This window comes from Erinaceus europaeus, chromosome 13, assembly GCF_950295315.1.
Source record: "Erinaceus europaeus chromosome 13, mEriEur2.1, whole genome shotgun sequence".
Lineage (NCBI taxonomy): Eukaryota > Metazoa > Chordata > Mammalia > Eulipotyphla > Erinaceidae > Erinaceus > Erinaceus europaeus.
In genome coordinates, this window is record NC_080174.1 from 31,880,458 (window position 1) to 31,907,886 (window position 27,429).

General features: G+C 41.7%; 1 protein-coding gene across 5 annotated transcripts in view; it reads left to right on the forward strand.

Moving 5' to 3' along the window:
- BACH2 (BTB domain and CNC homolog 2) overlaps positions 1-27,429 on the forward strand; it is a 524,461-nt gene that overhangs the window by 467,781 nt on the left and 29,251 nt on the right. For all 5 annotated transcript variants that reach the window (XM_007530629.2, XM_060205487.1, XM_060205488.1 and 2 more), the window contains one exon: positions 16,377-17,990. In XM_007530629.2, the coding sequence (XP_007530691.1) occupies positions 16,377-17,990 (1,614 nt within the window). The remainder of the gene's footprint in view (positions 1-16,376; positions 17,991-27,429) is intronic.

The following is a 27,429-nucleotide window of genomic DNA, read 5'->3' on the forward strand; positions in this document are numbered from 1 at the left end:
TGAAAAGCTGCGGTGACATGCTCTGGGTAAGCCCTTTAGATCCTCCCTCCCAAGAAGCAAAGATTTCCTGCTATTATAGCACAAGGGACCTGGAGAGATTATTTTTTCATTACTGTTGGGTTTATTATTTCCAACCTCAGTGTCAAAATTCTGACATCCCCTCAGGTCTTTAGGGGACAAGCTAAAATCCTGAAAGGTATGCGAAATAGTTTGATCCACCCAAAGTAAGAGCACCTGCAACTCTTGAGATTTGTGTTCATCAGAAACCAAAAGTTCACTTTCAGTTTGTGTGGATCTCTTTACTGACAGGAGAAAAGATGTTTTCCTAGTTAGGAACTGTAAGTAAGAGTGCTTTCTTAACAGTTCCAAGTCACATTCAAAATAGATGGCCCTGAAAAGCCTCCAAGGTACATTCTGAGTGCACCTGTGACTTATTTCCTGTTCACTTCATCTTCCAGGGAAGCAAGGAAAGTATGTTTCAGCCCTACAGAAGTTAGACACAGCCCACTAGTCATTATTGTAAATCTGAGCCACACCTGCTTCAGCATCAATGCGGCCAGAACTAACACCACTATTCAACATAGAACCTTGCCTTCAGACTTCTCAGCAAAGGCTTGCTCCCAGTTCCCTGGTGTCATCTTCAAGCCTGGAGATATTGTGTCATAGGAAAGGCTGTGGGAGACTTCAGGGCAAGAGCTCAGCAGATCCAGGCAAGAACAGCCATTGGCCATGCTGATTGGAGGAAATTCCTATTCCCTCCTTGGATGGCAGGAATAACGTAAGGGAAAAATCATAATTCAGAAGAAGATAAATAGCAAGGGCTGAATGGCAGCCTGACTCCATACTTCAGTGCAGGAGTGTGGGCATTGTGACCAGTTGTCTTACAGTGGGAGCTTCTTTCTTCTAGCCTTATGTTTCCAGGGCAGCTTTTGTCCAATTTACTTGTGGGGAGGATTTATATTGATGGCCACTGTTTAAATCCTTGCAGAGCACAGATGGTGCCTGTATGGCATCAGCGTTCATTCTTCCACATTGGCAGAGCCCATCTGGAAACAGAAGGGAAGAGAAATCAGAATTGTACCATTGCTTTGGCAGAAAGTCTAGTTTCCATATATGAATCTGCCCTGACTTAGTGTATTGCCTTGGGTAAGCCAGCCACTGTGTCTCAGCTTCTGTTATATGTTGATTAGGTAAGGACTAAGATAAAGGAAACTGAAAACCATAGAAATACTGTCACTGCTATTGTATAAACCATGCCCCTAAGGCAGATCTACACTTCATTCTTTTTTTTAAATTTCTTTATTGGGGAATTAATGATTTGCATTCAACAATAAATATAATAGTTTGTACATGCATAACATTTCCCAGTTTTCCATATAACAATACAAGCTCCACTAAGTCCTCTGTCATCCTTTTTGGACATGTATTCTCCCCCGACCCCACCCAACCCAGAATCTTTTCCTGGGTGCAGTACAACTCCAGTTCAGGTTCTACTTGTGTTGTTTTTTTTTATTTCCTTAATGCAGAATTAATGTCTTACATTCGACAGTAAATACAATAGTTTGTACATGCATAACATTTCCCAGTTTTCCATATAACAATACAACCCCCACTAGGTCTTCTGTCATCCTTCTTGGACCTATATTCTCCCCACCACCACCACCACCCATCCCAGAGTCTTTTACTTTGGTGCAATACATCAATTCCAATTCAGGTTCTACTTGTGTTTTCTCTTCTGATCTTGTTTTTCAACTTCTGCTGGAGAGTGAGATCATCCCATATTCATTCTTCTATTTCTGACTTATTTCACTTCACATGATTTTTACAGGCTCCATCCAAGATCGCATGAAAATGGTGAAATCACCATTTTTTATAGTTGAGTAGTATTCCGTTGTGTATATATACCACAACTTACTCAGCCACTCATCTGTTGTTGGACACCTGGGTTGCTTCCAGGTTTTGGCTATTACAAATTGTGCTGCCAAGAACATATGTGTACACAGATCTTTTTGGATGGATGTGATGGGTTCCTTAGGATATAAATATCCAGGAGAGGAAATGGAAGATCATAGCATAGGCCATTTCTAGCCTTCTGATAGTTCTCCAGACTGTTCTCCACAGAGGTTGGACCAATTGACATTCCCACCAGCAGTGCAGGAAGGTTCTTTTGACCTCACAACCTCTCCAGCATTTGCTGCTGCTACCTTTGCTGATATATGACATTCTCACAGGAGTGAAGTGGTATCTTATTGTTGTCTTTATTTGCATTTCTCTGACAATCAAAGACTTGGAGCATTTTTGCATGTGTTTCTCAGCCTTTTGGATCTCTTCTGTGGTGAATATTCTCTCCATGTCCTCTCCCCATTTTTGGATGGGGTTATTATTTGTTTACTTGTTGTTGAGTTTGGCAAGCTCTTTACCTATTTTGGTTATTAAACTCTTGTCTGATGTATGGCATGTAAAGATCTTCTCCCATTCTGTGAGGGGTCTCTTGGTTTGGGTAGTGGTTTCTTTAGCTGTGCAGAACCTTTTTAATTTTATGTAGTCCCATAGGTTTATGCTTGTCTTAGTCTTCTTTGTAATTGGATTCATTTCATTGAAGAAGTCTTTAAAATTTATGTGGAAACGAGTTTTGCCAATATTTCCTCTAAGTATCTGATAGTTTCTGGTCTAACATTCAAGTCTTTGATCCACTTGGAGTTTACTTTTGTATTTGGTGAAATATACTGGTTCAGTTTCATTCTTCTGCATTTCTCAACACATTTTTTTCCAACACCATTTGTTGAAGAGACTCTGCTTTCCCCATTTAATAGTCTGGGCACCTTTGTGAAAGATTAGATGTCCAGAGGTGTGGGGGCTTACTTCTGGGCTCTCGATTCTATTCCACTGGTCAGTGTGTCTATTCATGTTCCAGTACCAAGCAGTTTTGATTACAATGGCCCTATACTACAATTTGAGATCTAGGGGTGTGATGTTCTTTCTTCTCAAGATTGTTTTGGCAACTCTAGGTCTTTTCTGGTAACAGATAAACATTTGTAGCATTTGTTCTATTCTCCTAAAAAAAATGTAGTTGGGATCTTGATGGGGATAGCATTAAATTTGTAGCGCAGCGGGTTAAGCGCAGGTGGTGCAAAGCACAAGGACCGGTATAAGGAACCCATTTCAGGCCCCCGGCTCCCCGCCTGCAGGAGAGTCGCTTCACAAATGGTGAAGCATGTCTGCAAGTGTCTATCTTTCTCTCTCCCTCTCTGTCTTCCCCTCCTCTCTTCATTTCTCTCTGTCCTATCCAACAACAATGACGACATCAATAACAACAATAACTACAACAACAATAAAACAACAAGGGCAACAAAAGGGAATAAATAATTTTTTTAAAGAAAACAATAGATAGTTATTGCTATAATCAGATTATTTGGTAATTGGGTTAGCTTTGAAAAATCCCTTTGTTAGGATTTGCTGTATCATACACAACGACACCATAATTTGTGTCCTTTGACATTATTTGTATATAGCTGTGCCATGATATGAAATTGTACCCCTGTTATCTCATAATTCTGTAGTTCAATATTAAATCACTAATAAAAAATGGAAAAAATTTAAGAAAAAAGAAGTTGGGCTGGAGAGGCAGCTTAGTGGTATGGCACATATAATAAATTCATTTCCCATTGCTCACTGCATTAAAGGAACAAGTATCATGTTTTGATTGATGATCAAGTAGTTGATAATAGGTTGGAAATGATTGGGAAGATGAGGAGATAAAAACAAATCTTGTTCAAGCCCATGGCTCCCTACCTGCTGGGGTGTCGCTTCATAATCGGTGAAGCAGGTCTGCAGGTGTCTTCCCCTCCTCTCTCTATTTCTCTCTATCCTATCCAACAATGACAACAATAATAACTACAACAATTAAACAACAAGAGCAACAAAAGGAAATAAATAAATATTTTTTAAAAATCTTGACTCAAGAGTCTTGTCTAGTGACTGGGGAAAACTACATGAACACAGGACTGTGTTTCAAGTGTGAGGCTCCACATTCAAAGCCTAGCAATGGATGTGCTGTAGTAAGGGCTCTGGCTTCTTTCTCTCATGTGAAATTCTCTCTAGCTCATGAAATGAATAAACTAGATCTTTTTTTTTAATTCTGGCCTCATAAGATCATTGGTTTCTTAAGTGGGGAAAAAGTCTTTTAAAATGAAAAGTAGGTGTTTTTTTTCAACCTTATTTTTAAGACTAATTTTCTGTTGGAGGTGGTTTTTCTAAGTGAAACTGTAAACCTTAATGTGAGTTTTACTACTCATTCCCAGTGAGTGGGATGCTTCTCACTTTCATTTTTACACTGAAAATGTTAATAGTTACTACTATTTTGAAGCTATTTTAAGGTCTATACTTATACTGAAATTGTATTTTTAAAAAATATTCCAAGAACTTTATTATATAATCTTTCAGAAGGGAGATTTTCTATTGTCATTGCATGCTTTTTAGAGTAAATATGAACATAACACCTTACATTTGTATCACATGTAGCTTTTACCTATCACTAACCTGTGAAATGTTAGTCACCTCTCTCTGATATGGCTAAAAGTGGCACATTCAACCACCTGGTTGAAAAGAAGACTTCTAAGTTGGAGATGCTATCATAACAACAACCTGACTTTCCTGGGCAGACAACCTCACCATTGTGTCCTGGAATCCCACCTCCACAGAGATATACTTCTGTTCCCCATAAAAATTTTGGTCCATACTCCCAAAGGGATAAAGAATTGGGAAATTTCCAAAGGGGGGAGGGAATATGCTGGTGATTGGAACTGTATGGAATTGTACCCCTCTTATCCCACAGCCTTATCAATCATCATTAAATCACTAATAAAAAAAATCCAGATCAGACCATCCCATCATGTGGGTCTCTAGTCAGGGAATCCAAGGATTCCCACATAGACATAATGAGTCTAGACCTCTAATATATCCCTCCCTCCACCGTCACTGGTCACTTCCATCAGGAATGTCATCAAAGGCCTCTTTGGGACCTCTCCAGTACCATGCCCTCACTATAAAGTAGCAATAGTAGGGACTGCATCACTCTCAGAAGGGAGACTCAGTCATCCTACTTTGCTACTCAAGGAACACTGGTCCAGAAATGAGTGCAGCCTGGAATGTTCCCAGCTGTGACCATGGACTGCAAGCTCAGACTGACAGGGACTCGGAGGTTACACGGGTTTCTGAGCTAAATATGGATAAATATGCTAAATAAAGGTTGCCAGAAGCAGTGGAGTAATCATGCAGATACTGAGTCCCATTGATAACCCAGGTCGTTTTCTGATTAAGCATCAAGTAGTTGGTGATGGGATCAGCCTAACTAGATGGGTCAAGAAACCAAATATTGATTCAAGAAAAGAATGCCTTGAAAAACAAAGAATGAAAAAACTAGCAATAAACCAGCTCAGAAGTGGTACAATTACCTTAATGCTGCAAAATAAATAAATAAATAAATAAATAAATAAATAAATAAGCAAACTGATTATAGATTGCATGTATGTGTGTGGAGAGAGAGAGAGTAGAAAGAGACAGCATAAGATTCACAATAATGCATGTCCATATAAAATAGCATTTTTCTGCCATTTACTTCAGAGAAAACTAGCAACAGTTCTAAAAGAAGCATGGGAAGTGAACACTGCTATCTGAAAACATGATTTAAGCCTGACTAACCAGCTCTGTGACTTTGGGGAAATCCCACCACCATTCTGAAATTTCTGGGATTTACCTTTTTTTGGTTTCCTTGTCCATAAAGTAGATGAAGATTGAGTCAAAGAAACAGAAACCATGCAAGGTATTTCACCCAGGGGGCCTATAAAATAGGAAATTGATTACACGGGTGTTGGGAAACTAGAAGGCTAGAAAGGGGAAGGAGAGTTAGCCAAGTAATTAATGACTACAGGAAGACACTCTTAGAACTGGAAGGCATGAATGGGACCTCTGAGCATGGAGAAGGGGTTGAAGCATTGGAAGCTGCATCTATAGACAAGACAAGTCCTTCAGATACTCTACCAGGCAGTCAAGTGTCAAGAATTTTCCAGAACATATACCTTTGAAAGAGAGAAAAGGAACAAGAAATAGGAGGAGCTCACCTCCTCCTCCTAAGAAATAGGAGGAGCTTTTATAGAGCATATAAAAGGACCATAGGTTCATCTCCCCAGAAACCACATGGAAACACTGCACAGTACCACTTAAAGTTTCATGAATGGTAAAGCACTGCTGTGCTACTTCATCTTCTCCTCTCCTTCCCTCCCTTCATTTTCCCTCTCTGAGACTGAAAGGGAGAAGAAAAAGTTTTCCAGGGGTAGTGGAATCACATAGGTGCAAATTTCTGCTGGGTAGGAAATAAAATAAAAACAGAGGGAATCACAGATTCTCCTTTTCTCCCATCTTCTAATCAGCCCACAGTGCCCTCTATAGGTAGAATAGGCCAACCAGTAAAGAAATTTACTTTTGGGGGTTGGGCGGTATTGCAGCGGGTTAAGTGCACATGGCGCAAAGCGCAAGGACCTGCGTAAGGGTCCCGGTTCGAGCCCCCAGCTCCCCACCTGCAGCTTTCATGTTTTCTAAGGATTCAATTAAGGGTCCTTGAGAAGCATATCACCCCTCTCCTAGTGAGCACCCTCAAGCTTTCTAATCTGCCCTTTGCAGCTGGACTCAGTGCTCCAACTATGGAGACCTTAATCACGTAGTTCAAGTACAGAATAATGTTACAGGTCTCTCAAAATTACCAAGTCTTCTTTTCAACATTGGTCAGAGGACTGGTTGCCTGATGCTACTGACAGTCAAAAAAGTGACACACTGAGAGCTGCCCTATCACTAGCAATGCACAGCAGTAAGTGGGGTTCTCCTGAAAGAATGGGCTCTGTAGATGGCACCCAAGTGTGCCCTCTGTCAGTCGAACTTTCATCAGTTTGTCTGTTTTCATCAGCAGCATAGAGGTAATGAGTGCATCAATACCCAAGGATGCACAGTGGGGCAGATTTCTTTTCTTTTTAATCTATTTATTTATTGAGAAGGTAAGGGGAGATAGAGAAGGGGAGACAGAAAGACACATTGTGAGGCTTTCGCCCTGCAGGGGGGGACCAGGGGCTTGAACTTGGGTCCTTGCACACTGTAATGTGTGCACTTAAGCAGGTACACCACGGAATGAGGTTGATTTTCCTTTTTTTTTTTAATTGAATAATGATCAACAAGACCATAGTATAAGAGGGTACAATTTCTATCACCAGAGTTCTGTATCCCACCCCCTCCTTTGGAAGCTTTCCTATTCTTTATCCCTCTGCAAGAATGGACCCAGGATCATTATGGGGTACAGAAGGTGAAAGGTCTGACTTCTGTAATCGCTTCTCTGCTGGACATGGGCTTCGACAGGTAGAGCCATACGCCCAGCCTGTTTCTATCTTTACTTAGTGGGGTGGGGCTCTGGAGAGGTGGCGTTCCAGGACACATTGGTGAGGTCATCTGCCTGGGAAAGTCAGGTTAGACAGGTTGGCACTACAGTAGCATCTGCAATTTGGTGGCTGAAAAAGCATTAAGATATAAAGCAAAACAATTCGTTTAATAATTAGGATCCTAAAGGCAAGAACAGAGCAGATGAGATTTGGGGTCTCCATTTTGGATAAAGCTAGTAGGTCTATTTTAGGTATATTCCAAGGAACCCATGACTTTATTATTTTTGCCTGAGCCCGACAGCTAACATGCAGGTGGGCTAAAGGTCTTGTCTGGGGGAGATGATGTCAGAGTTGGAAATAGGACCTGAAAGATGGATCAGGGAAGAGAGTAGCTCCCAGATATGAGAAAAGTATATAAGTATTATTAACTGTAAGCCCCATCTATTTGATCTGAGGTCCATATTCAGCACAGGAGCCTATGTAACCTCTGCATCCCTGTATACTGAGCTCAAATTCTGTGCTCATGGCTAGGAACATTCTAGGCTGAACTCTTTGCAAGACATGTCTTCCTCGAGTGGCAGAATATGTTGACCCAACCTCCCTTCATAGAATGGGTCTGTCCCTACCATTGTTGATCCACATTGAAGGCAAGGTCCTGTAGGGGCCCACAAAGGGGTCCACTTTGTTGTTCCTGATGGAGATGAACAGTGACAGTGGAGACAGGGATCTGTTAGAGGTCTAGGCCCATCATGTCTGTGTGGGAATTCCAGGATTCCTTGACTAGAGACCCAGATGATGGGGTGGCCTGATAGTGACCAAAAGAGCCATCATTAAAGTATACCAATCTCTACCTGCAGGGGAGTCGCTTCACAGATGATGAAGCAGGTCTGCAGGTGTCTTTGTCTCCCCCTCTCTGTCTCCCCTCCTCTCTCCATTTTTCTCTGTCCTATCTAACAATGACATCAATAACTACAGCAGTAATAAAAAAATAAAATAAAAACAAGGGCAACAAAAAAAAGGCATTCAAAGTAAGGAAGCCCTGATGATAACAAAAACAATGGAAAGATAATGCAAACTACTCAGGATGGTGACTAAACCAATAGTTAGAAGACCTCTATTTATTTCAACGCTTGCCTGCAAATGTGATGGGTACTTAATTTCTACTCTGTATTCAGAGCCGTTACAAGTGGTATTCAGTGTGCCAGTGATGGGATGCAGGGAAGAACATCTGTGGCAATTGAGAAATTGCCTATGATAGCAAAGCAGCCCTTGACACAAAGGGAACAAGAACCTGCACTCAAGGCTTGCTGCATTCAAGGTGGCCTGCTTAGGAATGTTCAAAGGATACCCACAAATGTCTCAACAGTGCCTTCTTCTGAACTGTAAATGTTTTTTTATCTTTATTGGAGGGTAAATGTTTTAAAGTTGACAGTAAATACAATAGTTTGTACATTCATAGCATTTCTCATTTTTCCACAAAAATACAACCCCCACTGGGTCCTCTGCCAACCTGTTCCAGGACCTGAACTCTCCCCACCCACTGCAGAGTCTTACTTTGGTGCAATACACCAACTCCAGTCCAAGTTCTTCTTAGTGTTTTCTCTTCTGATCTTGTTTTTCAACTTCTGCCTGTGAATGGGATCATCCCATATCCATCCTTCTGTTTCTGACTTATTTCACTTAACATGATTTCTTTAAACTCCATCCAAGATGGGCTGAAAATGGTGAAATCACCATTTTTTTTCTCTGAAAATGTCCAATAGTTCTAGTTTATCTATCTCTTCATTTAGCTCCCCCATTTATTTATTGATTTTCTGCCAGATGATCTGTCAAGTTGAGAGAGTGGGGTGTTGAAGTCCTCTACTAGTACTGTGTTGCTGTTAATATATTGCTGTAGCTTTTTCTGCAGATGTTTGATGTATTTAGATGACCTCTCCTTTGGTGCATAGATGTTGATAATCATTGATTGAATCAAAGATTGAAGATACTTTAACACCATTCTTGTAGGTTTTTAGAGTGTTCTGATATATGGCATGTTTATGGTGATCTGGCTGTTTATAGGAGACCTTTCAGAACTTCTTTTAGGGCAGGCTTGGTGATAGTTGATTCTTCCAACTGCTGCTTATCTGAAAAGGTTTTTATGCCTCCATCTAGTCTGAATGACAGTCTAGCAGGATACAGTAGTCTTGGTTGAAAGCCTTTCTCATTGAGCACTCAATAGATATCTAGAGATGCCATTCTCTTCTGGCCTATAGTGTTTGTGTGGAGAAATCTGCTGCTAATCTTATGAGTTTTCCTCTGTAGGTGACTCTTTGTTTTTCTCTTGCAGCCTTCAGGATCCTTTCTTTATCCTTATTCCTTTCCATTCTAAATATTATGTGTCTTGTTGTCTTTACTAAGTCTGGGTTAATTCTGTTTGGGACCCTCTGGATTCTTGATGCTTTATGTCTTTGATGTTGCCTAGAGTAGGGAAGTTATCAGCTGTTTTGTCCTGTAGAATGCTTTCTTCCCCTCCCACTCTTTCTTTCTCTGGTAGGCTTATAATGTGTATATTATCTCTTTTGAATTCATCCCATATGTATCTATTGTTGTTTTTAATATCTCTTAATCTCTTTCTGAGATCTCTTACTTCTTTCTTAGTTTTCTCTAATTCACCTTCAGCCCTGCTAATTCTGTTTTCTTCCTCATTTATTTTATTCTGTCTCCCCTCTGTTGTTTTCTGTAGCTCAGATATTTTGTTGCTCTGTTGATACTGTATTAGCTTGTTCAACTAACTGTGTTCTTAGCTCAGCTATTTCAGCTTTCAGCTCTCTAATTAACTTGAGATAGTTAGTGCTTTCTTTCAGAGACTCATTTGTTGTTTCTGCATTTCTGATGACAATTCTTTCAAACTCCTCACTCCTGTGATTAATTCCTTAGCTAGTGTTTGGATGTTGATCTCATTCTTCTGTGTTTCTACCTTTGGGGACTTTTAGCTGGACTTTTGTCCTGGTTCATTTCTCCAATGTTTCTCCTTGGTTTAACCATTATTATAGTGTGTTATGAGGTCCTTCTCTCAGTATATCCCACTGATCACTCTTGTCTGGATTGACTTGTGTCTTAAATAGGTAAGGTAAGGTACTTAAAGAGTTCACAGTTGCAAGGACCAGCATAAGGATTCCAGTTTGAGCCCCCAGCTCCCCACTTGCCAGGGAGTCAATTCACAGGTGGTGAAGCAGGTCTTCAGGTGTCTATATCTTTCTCTCCCCATCTATGTCTTCCCCCTCTCCATTTCTCTCTGTCCTGTCCAACAACAATGACATCAGTAACAACAACAATAATAACTATAATTTTAAAAATTAAAATTTCACAGTTGTGGAAAGTAACAGTTGTTTCAATGTTATCTCAATCCCTGAGTTGAAACACAGTAGCTGTTAAAACCTCTTTTGTTCTTTTTCTTTCCTGTAGGCTATGGTGGGGGGGGGTATCTATAAGTAGGCTTTTTAGCTTAATCACTTACTTCTGACCAAGAGATAAAGCAAGGTGGGGGAGAGATAGCACAGTGATTATGCAAAGAAAGTCCCACACCCCAAGAATCCAAAGTTCTGGGCTCAATTCAGCCTCTCCACTGGCAGCCAGAGCCAAGCCGGACAGCACTGCTGGGCCCTGTGAGTTTCTAAACAAGTCCTGTTTATAGTCTGTAGGTTCTGAGGCAAATATTTACCATGTTATCATCAGGAGAACAGTGTAGAAGGGCTCCCACTATACAGCTCCATTATTAGTCCACCGGGGTGTGGATCTTCTCCTGAGTTTCCTGGTCAGTTTTCTGCCCCCCACGCTTGTCAGCACAGGGCCTCCCCCCTGCTGCTTCAGCCTCTGAGGGCAGTAGCAGTGGAGACTCACAACTGTATTTGGTGAGTCTTAGGGGAGTCCTCTCCTCCCTTCAGCAGTCTTTTTGTTGGTAAAACAGACTGGAGGTGGCTCCTCAACTGGCAAACTACCAGACTGTTACCAGCCGCTCGGGGGCAGTTATGGGCGTTAGCCCCAGGAATTCCTCCTTAGGCTCTGCTCTGTCCACAAGCTACATGTGCTTTCACTCACTGGTGACTTGGTGTGTTCCCAAAGTAGTCCTAGTCATGTCTTGTTGCAGTCTCAGGTGATCTTTGCTATTCCTTGTTCTTTAGAGAAGTTTCTAAACTGGATAGAGCTGGAATTCTGGACAGAGCTGTGGTCTCTGGATGCTCTGGTGATTTGGTGGGTTCCCAAAGTAGTCCTAGTCCTGCCTTGTTGCAGTCCCAGGTCATCTCCTTTTATAGTCCTCGTTGACTGAGAGGAGAGAAATGCAGCTGCTGCTACTCTGTAGCCCCGCCTCCAATTTTTTCTTTTTTTTTAGTAGTGATTTAATATTTATTTACAAAATTATAAGTCATTGGGGTATAATTCCACACCATTCTCATCACTAATCCCTCTGTTGTAAGCTACAGCAATTTTCCTAAGGTTGCAGATATGGGTTAACTATTATTTCTACAACTATCTGTCTATATTTGTATACAGTTGCCCTTTTTTCTGAGGTCTCATCTTCTTTTCCAAGTTATATATAACCTTATTACTACACTACATCCAAATGCTGGACAAGATTTCTTTTTTTTTATTCATTTATTTATTTTCCCTTTTGTTGCCCTTTTTTTATTGTTGTTGTTGTTATTGTTGTTACTGATGTCATCGTCGTTGGATAGGACAGAGAAAAATGGAGCGAGGAGGGGAAGAGAGAATGCGAGAGAAAGATAGACACCTGCAGACCTGCTTCACCACCTGTGAAGGGACTCTCCTGCAGGTGGGGAGCTGGAGGCTCAAACCGGGATCCTTAGGTCGGTCCTTACACTTTGCGCCACATGCACTTAACCTGCTGCGCTACCACCCGACTCCCTGGACAAGATTTCTTAATTGACAGTTAATGGTATAATCTTGTGACAGTCCTTCCACTACTGATTGACACTGCTGTTTAATAATTCACTGCCCATTGTATTTGCCTCATCTGCAAAGCCACCCTAGAAGTCCCTGGAACACAGGGCTTGAGTCTTAAACTCATGCATTCCCCCAGGCATTTGGGTTAGGATCCCAGTACTCCCATTTCTGAATTTCTGACCTGGGATAGATTCCTTCACATCTCTGCTTTCTTATCTACAAAATAAAGGCAATCTTTCCTGCCTTGGTGGGCATTGTGGGGGTGAGCTATCAAAGTACTGGGCACTAGGAGGTACTTGGTGAGTGGTAACTGACTCACTAGACAAAGCATTGCATGCAGAAGCTGAACAAAAAGCAGGCATAACTGAATGTGACCAAGCAGGATTTGAACTCATGTGGGCAAAGAAATAGTACTGGGCTCTTGAAATTACCACTGACCTTGGCCTTGAGTGGCAGTTCATTTCACAGCTTTGCTTTCATTTGTGATTCTTTCATAATGTGAGTCTAACAGTTGTGGGGTTTTATAAAGGAGAAAGGAGGACTATTTTTATTTCTTTTTTACTAGTAATTTAATAATGATTAACAATATTGTGGGCTAAGAGGGGTATAGTTCCATATAATTCCCACCACCAGAGTTCTCATCCCCTCCATTAAAGGTTCCGTACTTTTTATCCCTCTGAGGGTATGGACCAAAATTCTTTATGGGGTGCAGAAGCAGGAGGTCTACCTTCTGTAATTGCTTCTCTGCTGGACATGGGCATTGATGGGCCAATCTATATCCCCCCAGCTTGTTTCTATCTTTCCCTAGTGGCTTTGGGGTGGTGGGGTTTCAGGGAGAAATGCTTTTAACCCAATATCTGGGTTAAAACAGGGAGCCATCCAGCAGAATTTTTTTTATTATTTTATTTACTTATTACTGGACAGGTTCAGAGAGAAAATGAGGGAGGGAGTCATAAAGAGAGAGAGAGAGAGATATTTACAGCTCTACTTCACCACTCGTAAAGCTTTCCCCCTACAGGTGGGAACCAATGGCTTGAACCTGGATCCTTTCACACTGTAGTGCATGCACTTAACCAGGTGTGCCATTGCCTGGCCCCTGCAGAATTTGTTTTTATTTTAGGCTTTTATTTAAAGTGCTTCAGAAGTATTGCCAATCACTATGTCTTTCAGGGCTAGGGCTGGAGCAGCAATTCACTGGTAGAACCCCACTGACACTGCCTAAGAAGAAGAAAGGGAAAAAAGAAAAAAAAAAAAAAAGAATATCATAAATGACAGTGGTCTGTTTCTCTGTGTGTGTGTGTGTGTGTGTGTGTGTGTGTGTGTGTGTGTGTGTATCTGTCTCTGCCTCTGTCTGTCTCTCTCTCTCTCACACACACACACACACACACACACACACACACACAAATAAATCCTTTCATTTATATACCTGAAGTCCCAGGGTCAGTGGGTGATTCACCAAGTAGAGCTCATAGATTTACCATATGCAAATACCTGGGTTCAAACTGTGGGTCACCACACTGGTGCTTCTACAGGGAGGGAAGTGTCACAAGTGGTGGAACAGTGTTGTGTCTTTCCATCCCTCTCCCCTCTCTGTCTGTCTTTATTGGTCGCTCACCTTCTGTTTAAAAGGGGGAAATGACCACCAGGAATGGTGAAGTTATGTAGGCACTGAGCCCCAGTGTTTTATTGCCAAAAAAAAAAAAAAAAAACCTTACTGGAAATAATGCAACAATATAAAAGCAGGGATGCCCTGGAGAATCTGAGACATTTCTACACTCTGGCTATGGAACTGAAAGGGTAGTGGCTTTCCTTCTGTCTGACAAGCTTGGAGAGGGCTCCTGGGGCATTTAGAGTCCACAGTGAATCTTCCACTGTGGACTCCAGATTTAAATCCTCACAAGAATTCTGTGTGAATAGTGAGTTCAATACACATGGAACTCAGCTACAAAGCTTGCCAGTCAGTCTTGCTCAGCACTTAGTCCCCTAGCAGCTATTCTTTAAGTTCTGCTGCTACAACTTCCATTGAGAACCCTGTGACTGTTGCTTCCATTTGATGAGAAAATGTGATCTGTAGACCTCTTGCCCCTTCCTATAGTGTCAGTAGTGCTTTCAAGAACATAGAGGATGCAGACTGGTAAAATAACTCACGTGGATAGTGTGCTGCTTTGCCATTTGCATGTCCCAGGTTCAAGCCCAACCCCCACCAAACTGAAGGAAGCTTCAGTGCTATAATCTCTTTCACTGCCTCTCTGTATCTTTAATCATAATAATAATAGAGGAGAACCTAGCGTATGCATTAGGATAAGGAAACTTAAGCTAAACACTAGCAAGTATAATTTATTCCCACCTGAAAAAAAAAAGCTTAGCCTGAAGCAACAAATTTTGATAGAGTTATTATTCATGTGTATGTGCTTTTGTGCACAAACTATGCACCAATAGCACTATTTAAATCTGTGTAAAATATAATATTGGGTTATCTGAAAAGTCCTGATGCATTTTTATATAGAGAAGCAAAGAATGTGCCATGACTTTTCTGACAAACCAACAGATGAGCAGCACTGGCTGTAGGCTTATCTTCTGAAGATTCTCCAGCAAGGAAGAGAGCAGCATGGCAAAGTTGCTGCTAATAATTAGGGAAGGACTAGCCCATGTCCTGTGCATGTTCAGCCATGTCAATGACAGCTGATTTTTTTTCATTTTTTATTTGTGAGTAATTGTGGGTTATAAGATTGTAAAATTACAACATATAGTTCCATACCACACCTACAACTGAAGTTCTGTGACCTCATCCCACCACCTCCCAAAGATAACCACCATAGTTCTCACAAAGTCTTAAAGTCTTAAACAACTTGTTTGCTTCTGTTTTGTTTTTTGTTTATTTGTTTGTTGCAAATTCATGTGTATTCTCTAGATTTCACATATGAGTGAAATGATCTGGTGATTGTCTTTCATCTATTTTGTTAAGCATAATCACCTCCAATTTCATTCATTTTTGTCCCAAAGAACACAATATCATTTTTTATTGCAGAGTAGTAGTCCATGGAGAGAAAGAGAGAGAGGATATCACATAACTTCTTTGGCTATTGTAAATAATGCAGCTCTGAACATATAAGTACATATGTCCCTTCAAATTAGTGTTTGTCTTTTGGATGAAAGTGTAAGAGTGATATTGCTGGATGATAAGGTAAATCCATTTTTATTTGTTGAAGGACATTCCATACAGTCTTCCAAAGGGGCTGCACAACTTTGCATTCCCACCAGCAGTCCCTTTTTCTCCATAACCTCACCAATACCTGATAGTTGATTTATTGAGCTCTATAAACCCTATTCTTTAAAGGCCAAGAGTTCATTTCTCATTGAGAATATTGCTTATGTCACTTTTGATTGTCATAATTTCTTATATCAATGTAAGATCAGCAATTGAAAAGACAATTGTAAGACATGACAATTGAAAAGTCCCCCGGTCTAACCATGATGACTGAGCAAAACAGGGAATGTTTTCAGTGTCTCTTTCAACTTTGTAAATGAGACAAAAACTTTTTTTGAAATGCCACAGACTTTCAGTTTTCAACAAGGCCATATTGCCAGGACTACAGTTGACAAGAAAAAATAGAAGACTTTTTTTTTGGCTGGTGGGAGCTGCAAGAAGCATCACAGCATTCCTTGTGCAGAATGAATCTCAAGAGAACTGATTGGGAGGGGAATTAATAAGCTTCCTATTATTGCCATGCATTTTTTGCCAGGATATTTCATTAGTGTAAACACTGAACCCCTTGTTGTCTTGTTCAGCCACTTGACCCTAGTGACTGTCAACTCTGTGGTGGCATGGACAAGTGAGTCAAGCATTAATTATTGGAAGCAGAATCACTGCTCGCCCAAAGAAGGATTAACTGTTCTTTTGCAGGCTTTCTTCTGGAGCATTTGCAGGGTCTGCTTGTCTAACATCAGTGGAGGGATCCAGGATAATAGCTTTGCTGATGGTAATGTGGGCCATTTCCATTTGTTTTGCAGGTCACAGCCAGGGGCTTTGGACCACTGTTACAGTTTGCCTACACCGCCAAGCTGTTACTCAGCAGAGAGAACATCCGTGAGGTTATCCGCTGTGCCGAGTTCCTGCGCATGCACAACCTAGAGGACTCCTGTTTCAGCTTCCTACAGACCCAGCTCCTAAACAGTGAGGATGGCCTGTTCGTGTGCCGGAAGGATACTGCGTGCCCTCAGCCCCCTGAGGACCTTGAGAACTCAGCCGGGGAAGAGGAGGAGGAAGAAGAGGAGGAGACGATGGACTCTGAGGCAGCCAAGATAACTTGCCCCAGGGACCAGATGCTTCCAGACCCCATGGGCTTCGAGGCTACCACCATCCCAGTAGCAGAGAAGGAAGAAGTCTTGCTGCATGAGTCCGACATGCCCACGGACAGCAAGGAAAGTTCAGAAAAGGATGCCTTGATGCAATACCCCAGATACAAGAAATATCAGCTTGCATGTACCAAGAATGTCTATAACACAGCATCACATAGTACCTCAGGTTTTGCAAGCACATTTGGGGAAGAGAATAGTGCAAGTAACAGCTTTCAGCCAGGGCTGGCCCGGGGGCAGATTAAAAGTGAACCTCCCAGTGAAGAGACTGAGGAGGAAAGCATCACACTCTGCCTATCAGGTGATGAGCCTGACATTAAGGACCTCAAGGGCAGAGCTGGGGATGTGGAGATGGACCACAAACAGCCCAGCCCTGCTGCTGCTCCCCCAGCCCCCACTGGGCCAGTCTGCCTGGAGAGAACCAGGGCTGTGTCCTCTCCCTCCTGTCTGAGGTCTCTGTTCAGCATCACAAAAAGTGTGGAGTTGTCTGGCCTGCCTAGCACATCTCAGCAGCACTTTGCCAGGAGTTCTGCCTGCCCTTTTGACAAGGGGATCACTCAGGGTGACCTTAAAACTGACTACACCCCCTTCCCAGGGAATTATGGACAGCCCCAGCTGAGCCAGAAGGAAGCAGTGGCCAGCTTCACCCTGGGGTCGCCCCTCAAAGGGCCCGGGTTAGAAGCTCTCTGCAAGCAGGAAGGAGAGCTGGACCGGAGGAGTGTCATCTTCTCCTCTAGCACTTGTGAGCAAGTGGGTGCTTCTTCGGTGCATTCGTATTCTGGGGTAAGCAGTCTGGACAAAGACCTCTCTGAGCCAGTGCCAAAGGGTTTGTGGGTGGGGGCTGGCCAGTCCCTCCCCAGCTCACAGGCCTACTCCCACAGTGGGCTGCTGGCTGACCACTTGCCAGGAAGAATGCGGCCCAACACTAGCTGCCCGGTGCCAATCAAAGTCTGCCCACGCTCGCCCCCCTTGGAGACCAGAACCAGGACTTCCAGCTCTTGTTCCTCCTATTCCTACGCGGAGGATGGGAGTGGGGGATCACCCTGCAGCCTCCCTCTCTGTGAGTTCTCCTCCTCACCTTGTTCCCAAGGCACCAGATTCCTTGCCACAGAACATCAGGAGCCAGGCCTGATGGCAGATGGGATGTACAACCAAGTCCGGCCCCAAATTAAATGTGAGCAATCATATGGAACCAACTCCAGTGACGAATCCGGATCGTTCTCGGAAGCAGACAGTGAGTCGTGTCCTGTGCAGGACAGGGGCCAGGAGGTAGGGAACCCACTTGAGTACAAATATGTGACCCACTCTCTCAGCCCTTTGTCTGTACTCCCTGCTCCTCAAACCACTCCCAGTTCATTTTGACTTACCAAGAGTAAGGATTACAGTGAAGGAGCAACCTCCCCAGCCATGGAGGCAAGCTGCTCCAAGGTGATTGCATACTTTTGTCTTAGAAGACACTTGGGTTTTGGTCTAGATTTTGATACTAGACAAGCAAAGATAAGCTGCTTAGTAGAAAATGGAAGTCTAGCATATGAAAAGATGCTCTAGGACTACAAATCTCCTTCTCTGGCTGATTTGAAAGGACATTGTGGGGAGGGGAGACAGCATAATGGTTATGCAAACAACTTTCACGTCTGAGGCTCTGATCCCCCAGGTTCAGTACCCTGCACCACCATTACTGAGACTGAACAGTGCTCCAATTAAAAAAAAAAAAAAGTGTTGTGTCCATCACCTTCATCCTTTCCATGTAAAATAAAAAATCACTTTCAGGATATATTCAGTGAAACTAGACAGATCCATACTAAAAGAGTTTTCTCAGCACCTTTTAATCACTTGTCAAGGGAAGTGAAGAAGTGAAGGGTGACCCTGGGGTCATGGGGTCACTGCAGAGGCAGCCCACTCAGTCAAGAATGACCATATACTGTATCTTACCACCAATCGTGAGAAGTCACTTTGAAGAGTTAGGGGGTTGCTTAGTGGCTTTCTCCACCCTGGAAGCAAAGTGTTTCGTAGATAAAAATCCAATGGGCTCCATTTATGAGTTACCAGTACTGGAATACAGAGCAGGAGCAACACCAGTCACATCATGAGCAAAGCTCAATAGCTCTGGGTTGGAAGATGACTCAACAGTAGAGCACCCCCCAGCACCAGATGGACACCACCGAGGGCACCCCATAGGTGGTGGAGCTGAGTTTTGGTGACTGTCTCTTTTTCTCTGTGTCTTTTAATTATCTAGAATAGGGGCTGTCAGTTAGCAGCTCACCCAGTAGAGCATACATGTGACTATGTGTAGGGATCCAGGTTCAAACCCCACCCCCAACTATAGAGGGGGAAGATTCACAACTGGTGGAGGAGGAGTGTTACAGCTCTCTCTCTCTCTCTCTGCTTGTGTGTGTGTGTGTGTGTGTGTATGGGGGTGTATCTCACCTTTATAAAAAAAAATTAAAATACAGAATGAAAACTGAGCCAGGATACTGCACATTTATGAGGGTCAAAATAAAAAATGCTGTTCACTCAGTAACTCCAAAGTGACTCTAATTTTGTTTCACTTTGTGACTCAAACAGATGCCCCTTCCTCTCACTCACTATTTGAACAGCCCTAAGAAAGCACTGAGGGTCCTTTTTATAAATAAAAATTTTTTTTAAAAGTAGTGGTAAAAAAAATAAATAATAAAGCACTGAGGGGAGAGTGTGTCATGGTCTGGCACTGTCTTGCAGATTGCCAGGGAGTCCATTTAAGACTGTCACACATATCCTAGGCCTGTCTCAGCAGAGATGAGCAAATCCATTGGGAAGCACTACTTCCCCAAACACAGGAGGTGAAGTCTGGCCCTCATTGGCCAGTAGCCTTAGTAAGTCTTTGCCCTTCCTTGAATATTCCCTCTCATAAAGCCAGAAGGTAACCCAGCCAGATATCAGGAAGGCCACACAGGGTGAACTGGCTTTTCACAGATCTGTATGAAGTTTAACCAGCTTCTGCTAGCCTGGTGAGAAACACATGAGGTTTTAGTTGGGGCATATTCTGAAAAGACATTCCAAAGCTCCTCAGTGCCGACTGCAGAAATGCCTCATGGCCACTCTGTTGTCTTTGCTAGCTAGCCTGCTCCTACTCCTCTGCTACTGCCTGCAAAAACACATCACAACAGGAAAACACTGAGTAGATTTCACTGAAATTTCAAGGAAATGGTAAAGGAATCTGGATGGGCATTATTCCTGTTTGAATGCACAGTATCCCCTCAAGTTGGGAGAGTTGTGTGTGCCCAGTGCCCCAAGCCAGGTTCACATCTATGTCCCTGATCTGAGCAGGTTTGAGACAGCAACGAAAGTTTCTGCCCTCTTTTTCCCTCTGACCACAATTTTTGTGATATTTCCTTCCCCCTTGAAACCATTAATAAGGACCATTGAACACAAAACAAAATATAGCACAAAGACAGATAGGAAACATATACAGTAGGCAAGATCATTATCAACATAATATCATTATCCACATAAAACAACAAACAGAAATAAACAGGGAAAGTGTTAACAAGAGCATAAAACAACCTTGAAACAAATCACCAGCATGACTGCTGTCCCATTGGGATGACACTATTGGTTTTTGCTTTTCAAAACTGTTCTTTAAACTTCCAAGTAGTATGGCTCAAGAGGTGGCACAGTGATTAAAAAGATGTACTTCGGGATCCAGGTGGTGGCACATCTGGTTAAATGCACACATGACAGTGCACAAGGACCCATGTTCAAGTCCCTGGCCCCCACCTGCAGGGGGAAAGCTTCACGAGTGGTGAAGCAGTGCTGCAGGTGTCTCTCTGTCTCTTTCCCTCTCTATCACCCCCCCCTTCTATCACCCCCTCCTCTCCTTCTCTCTATCTTTATCCAATAATAAATTTTTAAAAAATTTTTTTTAATTCTGAACTTCTTAGCATGAGGTCCTAAGTTGGATCCCAGACATCACATGTGCTAAAGTGATGCTGTAGTGTGTTCTCTTTCAACATCTCTCTCTCTCATTCTCCTGTCTCTCAATAATAAATAAACAAATCTTTAACAAAGAAAGCAAAAAGAAAAAATTCTGAGTCATAAAAGAAAAGGCATTTACCAAGACTCTATACCATTTTAGGAAGTAAGCCCCAAGGAGACACCCCAGAAAGTTCTCACCAGTCAATTACTTCAAAACAGCAGCCCCATGTTCCTTTTACTCTCTTCCTTCATCTCTGTAATGGCCCAAAAGGTCAGATCAAAAAACAAATACAAGCATGCTCTATATTGAGGCCAAGTGGTGGCACACCCAATTAAAGTGCACATATTACCAAACATGCTCTATATTCTGTAAAATGCTGTAGTTACACTCTTTTTTTAATTTTTAACTTTTTTTTTTTTTGCCTCCCAGGTTATCACTGGGGCTTAGTATGAACACTGAATCCACTGCTCCTGTGGCCTTTTTTTTTTTTTGCTGTTTGTTTGGTTGTTTTTTTTTTTTTTTAATAGGACAGAGAAATAGAGAGGGAGAGAGAAAAACACTTGCAGATCTGCTTCACCACTTGTGAAGCAACTCCCCTGCAGGTGGGGAGCCAGGGGTTTGAACCAGGATCCTTTCACGGGTACTTGTGCTTTGCACTATGTACGCTTAACCCAGTGTGCCACTGCCTGGCCCTCTGTAGTTAAACTCTCTAAATTCTTCCACCACATCAACATTGCCTCATCCATTCTTTTCAGCCATTTCATAGATTTAAAGAAAGCTTAAATTAGCACAATATTTTCCTTTATCAAAAATGTGCTTTTTAAAATTACTCTTTCAAATAACTCTGTATGCCTATACCAATATACAAATATCTATTCACATCACTCAGAATTGAATTTTATGTCAAAGACATTTACCTTTAATTAATAAATTTCTTTTCCACACGGCTGTCTACTACGTTCATGCCTCAAGATTAGTCACATGCTCCTTTGATAGCTACCATTCCCATAAATTATAGTTCATTCAACTGTCAGCTGACATTCTAGTTGTTTCTCTCATAAATATTGCTGCAATAAATTTCTGTGAACATATTTAAAATTAGTGGTTTTATTTTTATTTTATCTTATTATTAGTGATTAAATATTGATTTACAAAATTACATGTCAACAGGGGTATAATTCCACACCATTCCCACCATATTTTATTTTATTTTATTTTATTTTATTTTATTTTAGGAGAACACAGCTCAACTCTGGCATATGGTGGTGCAGGGGATTGAACCTGGTACTTTGGAGCCTCTGGCCCGAGAGTCTCTTTGCATAGCCACCATGCTATCTATCCCTGACTATGATTTCATTTTTGTGCCTCAGAATCCCTTAAGTGAGTTCAAGGTGATACTCTTCTTAAGTACAGATTACTTTCCCAAAAGCCCATAGCAGATCACACGTGCCTCAGTTACTTATGGGTAGGAGCCCATTTCACAGTTCTTTGTCAGAACTTATCATGTTTACTAATCCAATGGGCAAAAATTTTTAAAAGGCCACTTACAATGTTGATACCCTTTCTCTGTATATTTGCTACTTGTATTTCCTTTCCTGTGAAATGCTACCTTTTATTTTTGCCCATTTTCTTTTATGGTGCTTGATCAGTTTGTGGGATTTTTAACCTTTAATATTGAAATATCAATCCTTATAAACATTGTTGTCTGTATTTTCTCCTAGTCTATTTTTTATTATATATATACATATATATATATATATATTTGCCTCCAGGGTTATTGTTTTATTATATATATATTTGCCTCCAGGGTTATTGCTGGGGCTCGGTGCCTACACTACAAATCCACTGCTCCTGGAGGCCATTTTTTCCCTTTTGTTGCCCTTGTTGTTTATCAGTGTTGTTGTTACTATTATTATTGTTGTTGGATAGGACAGAGAGAAATGAGATAGTAGGGGAAGACAGAGGGGGGAGAGAAAGATAGACACCTGCAGACATGCTTCACCGCTTGTGAAGTGACTTCCCTGCAGGTGGGGAGCCGGGGGCTCAAACCAGGATCCCCTCTGCAGTCTCTGTGCTTTGCGCCATGTGCACTTAACCTGCTGTGCTACTGCCCGACCCCATTTATGTAATATTTTTATATATAGAAAAAGTGCTTTATATAACCAAATTACTAAATATACTGTTCATGATTTCTGGGTTTGCTGTATTACTTAAAAAGGCATTGTTTTCTTACTCCCAGTAATAAGAAAAATGAACAGGTCATGGTAATTGGTAAAGGTGAAAAAAACAGTATGAACACCAAGATTTTAAATTATTTTATAAATTCACATATAACATTGATAAAAGCAGTACAGAGAATAACAAAAATGAGAAGCAGAGTTAGGAAAGGAATATAGGGGAGGTGTGTGTGTGTGTGTGTGTATTTCTATTATGTTTGTATCTTTTTATTAGGGAGTTAATAAAGATTGACAAGATTGTGGTATAAGAGGGGTACAACTCCATACAGTTCCCACCACCAGAGTTCCATATCCCCTAATGTTTATATTTTATATGTTTGTTTCAAACTGAGACATAATTGACACACCATAAAATTCACCCTGTTCAAGTGAACAAGGCAGTGATTTTAATGCCTTTGCAAAGTTATTTGACCATAATTTATAATTCCAGAACATTTTCATCACCCCAGAAAGAAATACCATATACATTAGTATCACCCCTCATTGCCCACTTCCCATAGTCCCAAACGATGACTAATCTTTCTCTGTGTCTAGATTTGCCTACTTTAGATATTTCATGTCAGTGAACTATTCATTTTTTCTTCCCACCAGTGTTACAGAGTTCTCCTGCATGATTCCACTTCCAGCAGACTTTTTTTTTCTAAGGATGGAAGGAAAGACTGGGAGGTACAGGAAGAGGGAGAGACACCACACAAGTGCTCTATCACTCACTCATAAAACTTCCCAGGTGTATCTACATGGTGACCATGAGCTCAAGCCCGAGCCCTCATGGTAAAATGTGTAGTCTGGGAACTGAGTGATGGTTCTCCCAGTTGAGCACACACATAACCATGTGCAAGAACCCAGGTTTAAGCCCCTGGTACCTACCTGCAGGGAGGAAGCTTTGCAAGTGGTAAAGTGGTGCTGCAGGTGTCTCTCTTTCTCTCTTCTTATCTCCCCATTTCCTTTCATTTTCTCCTTATCAAGTAAGTAAATAAAATATTTTTAAAAGTATGTATTTTTCCAAGTAAGCTCTCCCCCAGCCACTGTTCATCTTTTTTCTTTTTTATTTTAATTTTTGCTGTTAACAATATGTTACAAGATTTTAATATTATAATGTGTAATTCCACACCACACCCACCACCAAAGTTCTGTATCCTCACCCTCCCACCTCCCAAAGATAACCACCAGAGTTCTTACAAGTCTTACAGTTTGCTTGCTTCTGTTTGGATTTTTTTTTGGCAAGTTCATATAAATCAGTTCTCAGGCAGGAGTAGATGGCATAATGGTTATGCATACAGGCTTTTGTGCCTGAGGCTTCAAAGTCCCAGGTTCAGTCCCCAGCACCACCATAAACTAGAGCTGAGTAGTGCTCTGGTAATTTTTTAAAAAATCAATTCTCTAGATTGCACATATAAGTGAAACCATCTGATAGTTGTCTTTCATCTCTTTATTTCACTAAGCATAATCACTTCCAGTTCCATCCATTTTGTCCCAAAGGACACAATATTATCATTTTTATTACAGAATAATATTCCATGGATTATATATCCCATAACTTCTTTAGCCAGTCATCTGTTGATGGGCATTTAGGCTGCTTCTACTCTTTGTGCCTGTCCATCTTTTTTTATTAGAGCCATTCTAGTAGGTGTGAAGTGCTATCTCAATGTAGTTTACAGATTCATTAAGAAAAGTCAGCAGCCAGGCTGTGGCACACCTGGTTGAGCACACGTTACATTGCGCAAGAACCCACGTTCAAGCTGCCAGTCCCCACCTGCAGAAATTTCACAAGTGATGAAGCAGGGCTGCAGGTGTCTTTCTGTCTCTCACCTTCTCTGCGTCCCCCTCCTCTCAATTTCTGGCTGTCTCTACCCAGTAAACAAATAAAGGTATTTTTTTAAACATTTAAAAAGAAAAGCCAGAGAGGCGGGTGGTGGTGCACCTGGTTGAGCGTACATGTTATGATGTGCAAGGACCCATGTTCGAGCCCCTGGTCCCCACCTGCAGGAGGAAAGCTTTGCAAGTGGTAAAGTAGTGCTACAGGTGTCTCTGTCTCTCTCACTCTCTATCATCCTCTTGATTTCTGGTTGTCTCTATCCTATAAATAAAGATATATTTTTTTTAATTTTAAGAAAAGAAAGAAAAGCCAGAAACATTTTCCAAGCAGAAGGCTTTTTAGTGAAGTGTCTTATCCCATTCCCAGTTCTTTTTTTTCCCCATTTCTAATTAATTGTGGGTTTTAGTTTCTTAACTGAAAAGACAAATTATGTGCACAACCAGAAGTTTCAAATAATGGAAGTTGCTTCATTAGCATGTTTCTTTTTTTAATTTCTTTATTGGAAGATTAATGGTTTACAGTTGACAGTAAAATACAATAGTTTGTACATGCATAACATTTCCCACATAACAGTACAACCTCCACTAGGTCCTCCTATGTCATCATGTTTCCGGACTTAAACCCTCCACCCATCCCAGAGTCTTTTACTTTGGTGCAATACACCAACTCCAGTCCAAGTTCTGCTTTGTGTTTTTCCTTCTGATCTAGTTTCATGTCAAGATAAATAAAAGGACATGAAAGTATTATGTATCATGTGTGTTTGTGTATAGAAGAAAAGACATGTATCTCACTCTAACTCTACCACCAATGCTGACTTCCAGACCTGTGTTATATGTAAAATTGTTACAGTTGATTTTTTTTCCTTGATCTGTTGAGTTAGGTATTTTTTTAAAAAATATCTGTGATTAATCTGTTTAAGGAAAAAGAAACCTTGCTAGGCTGCATAGCATAGAAGTTAGCCCTATTTCTAATTAAAGCAGTGTTTTTATGTCTTGAAAGGTATGCCTAGCATCTGGAACTCAAAAGCAAAACTGTCTGGAAGACAAAAACAAGTGACTCAGAGAGCTGATAAACAGAAAGGATAATGCACTTCATCTCTCTAAGGCAGTTCAAACTTCTTTTTTTTTTTCCTCCAGGGTTATTGCTCGGTGCCTGCACTACAAATCCACTGCCCTGGTGGCTATTTTTTTCCCTTTTGTTGCCCTTGTTTGTTTATCGTTGTTGTTGTTATTGTTGTTGTTACTTGATAGGGCAGAGATAAATGGAGAGAGATGGGGAAGGCAGAGAGGGGGAGATAAAGATAGACACCTGCAGACCTGCTTCACCACTTGTGAAGTGACCCCCCTGCAGGTGGAGAGCCAGGGGCTCGAACCGGGATTCTTAAGCCAGTCCTTGTGCTTTGCACCACATGCACTTAACCCAATGCGCTGCTGCCCAGCCTCCCAGTTCAGACTTTTCAAAACACTTTCTCCATCTGCTATCTAACTACACTTTTTAAAAATATATATTATCTTTATTTTATTTATTGGACAGAAAAAACCAGAAATTGAAAGGGAAGGGGGTGACAGAGAGGGAGAGAGAGACAGACACCTACAGTACTGCTTAACCATTTGTGAAGCTTCCCCTCAGCAGCTGGAGACCAGGGCCTCAAACCCAGGTCCTTGCACATTGTAACCTGTGTGCTCAACCAGATGCGCCACCACCCAGCCCCTTCTAAATATACTTCTCATAGCAACCCTGTTTGTTAGTTAATCAAGACAAGTTTTATCTCCCTTTGACTCAGAGATCTTCAGAGAACTGAAGGGCAGAGAGTGAAAGACCTGCCAGAGCATACACACCTAATTGCAGTATCATGACTCAATCCCAGGCATCCTGTGCCTGCACTTGTTCCAGAAACGGCTGTGAGGCTCAAAGGTGGAAGCACAGTTAGTTGTGCAGGGATCATTTCTTTGTCTGGGAGGAGAGATGTTTGTTGTTGGCCTGTTCCTGGTACTGAACTAGCCATCACCCACCCCCTGACCCCACCCCACCCCACACCCCAGCCCATTTCATAAGAATTATGGACCCGATAGACTTCATACTCCTTCCCTGAAAACTCCCAGAGGGTGGAGGGAGATAACTCCTGAGAGCATAGATGATTTAGGCTCTGAGGAATTCATTGTATCAGGAGGACCCAGGGGTGCAGTTATCAGGCTCCACCTGTTGTGACTTCTACTCAGCATCTGGTAGTGAAGCCAGGAAAGGCAATTGGAAAGGACCTTTGAGCCATCTACCACATGGTTTTCTAGGACATAGACACTTGGTTTTAGGTTTTGCTACATTTGTACCTCCTTCCCGCTCCTTCTGAGGCCCCTTTCCAGCAAACCAGAGATGCCAGCCAAGTGAAATGTGTGATAAGAGGATTAGCACACTAAAGACAGCTCTATTACCTTCTGATTAAAAGGAAAGATTCCAGGGAAATCCATCAGAGTGGGGAGGGGGGATATTTTCTTCCTCCTGTCTCATATTTGGGTTTTCTGCGATAAGTTTTATTTCTTTACAAAAGATAAAAAGAGTCAGGTGGTGGTTCACCTAGTACAGCACAAATTTACCATGTTCAAGGACTCAGGTTCAAATTCCCAGTTCCAACCAGTAAGGGGAAGCTTCACAAATGGCAGAGCAGTGCTGCAAGTGTCCCTATCTATCTATCCATCATCTCTA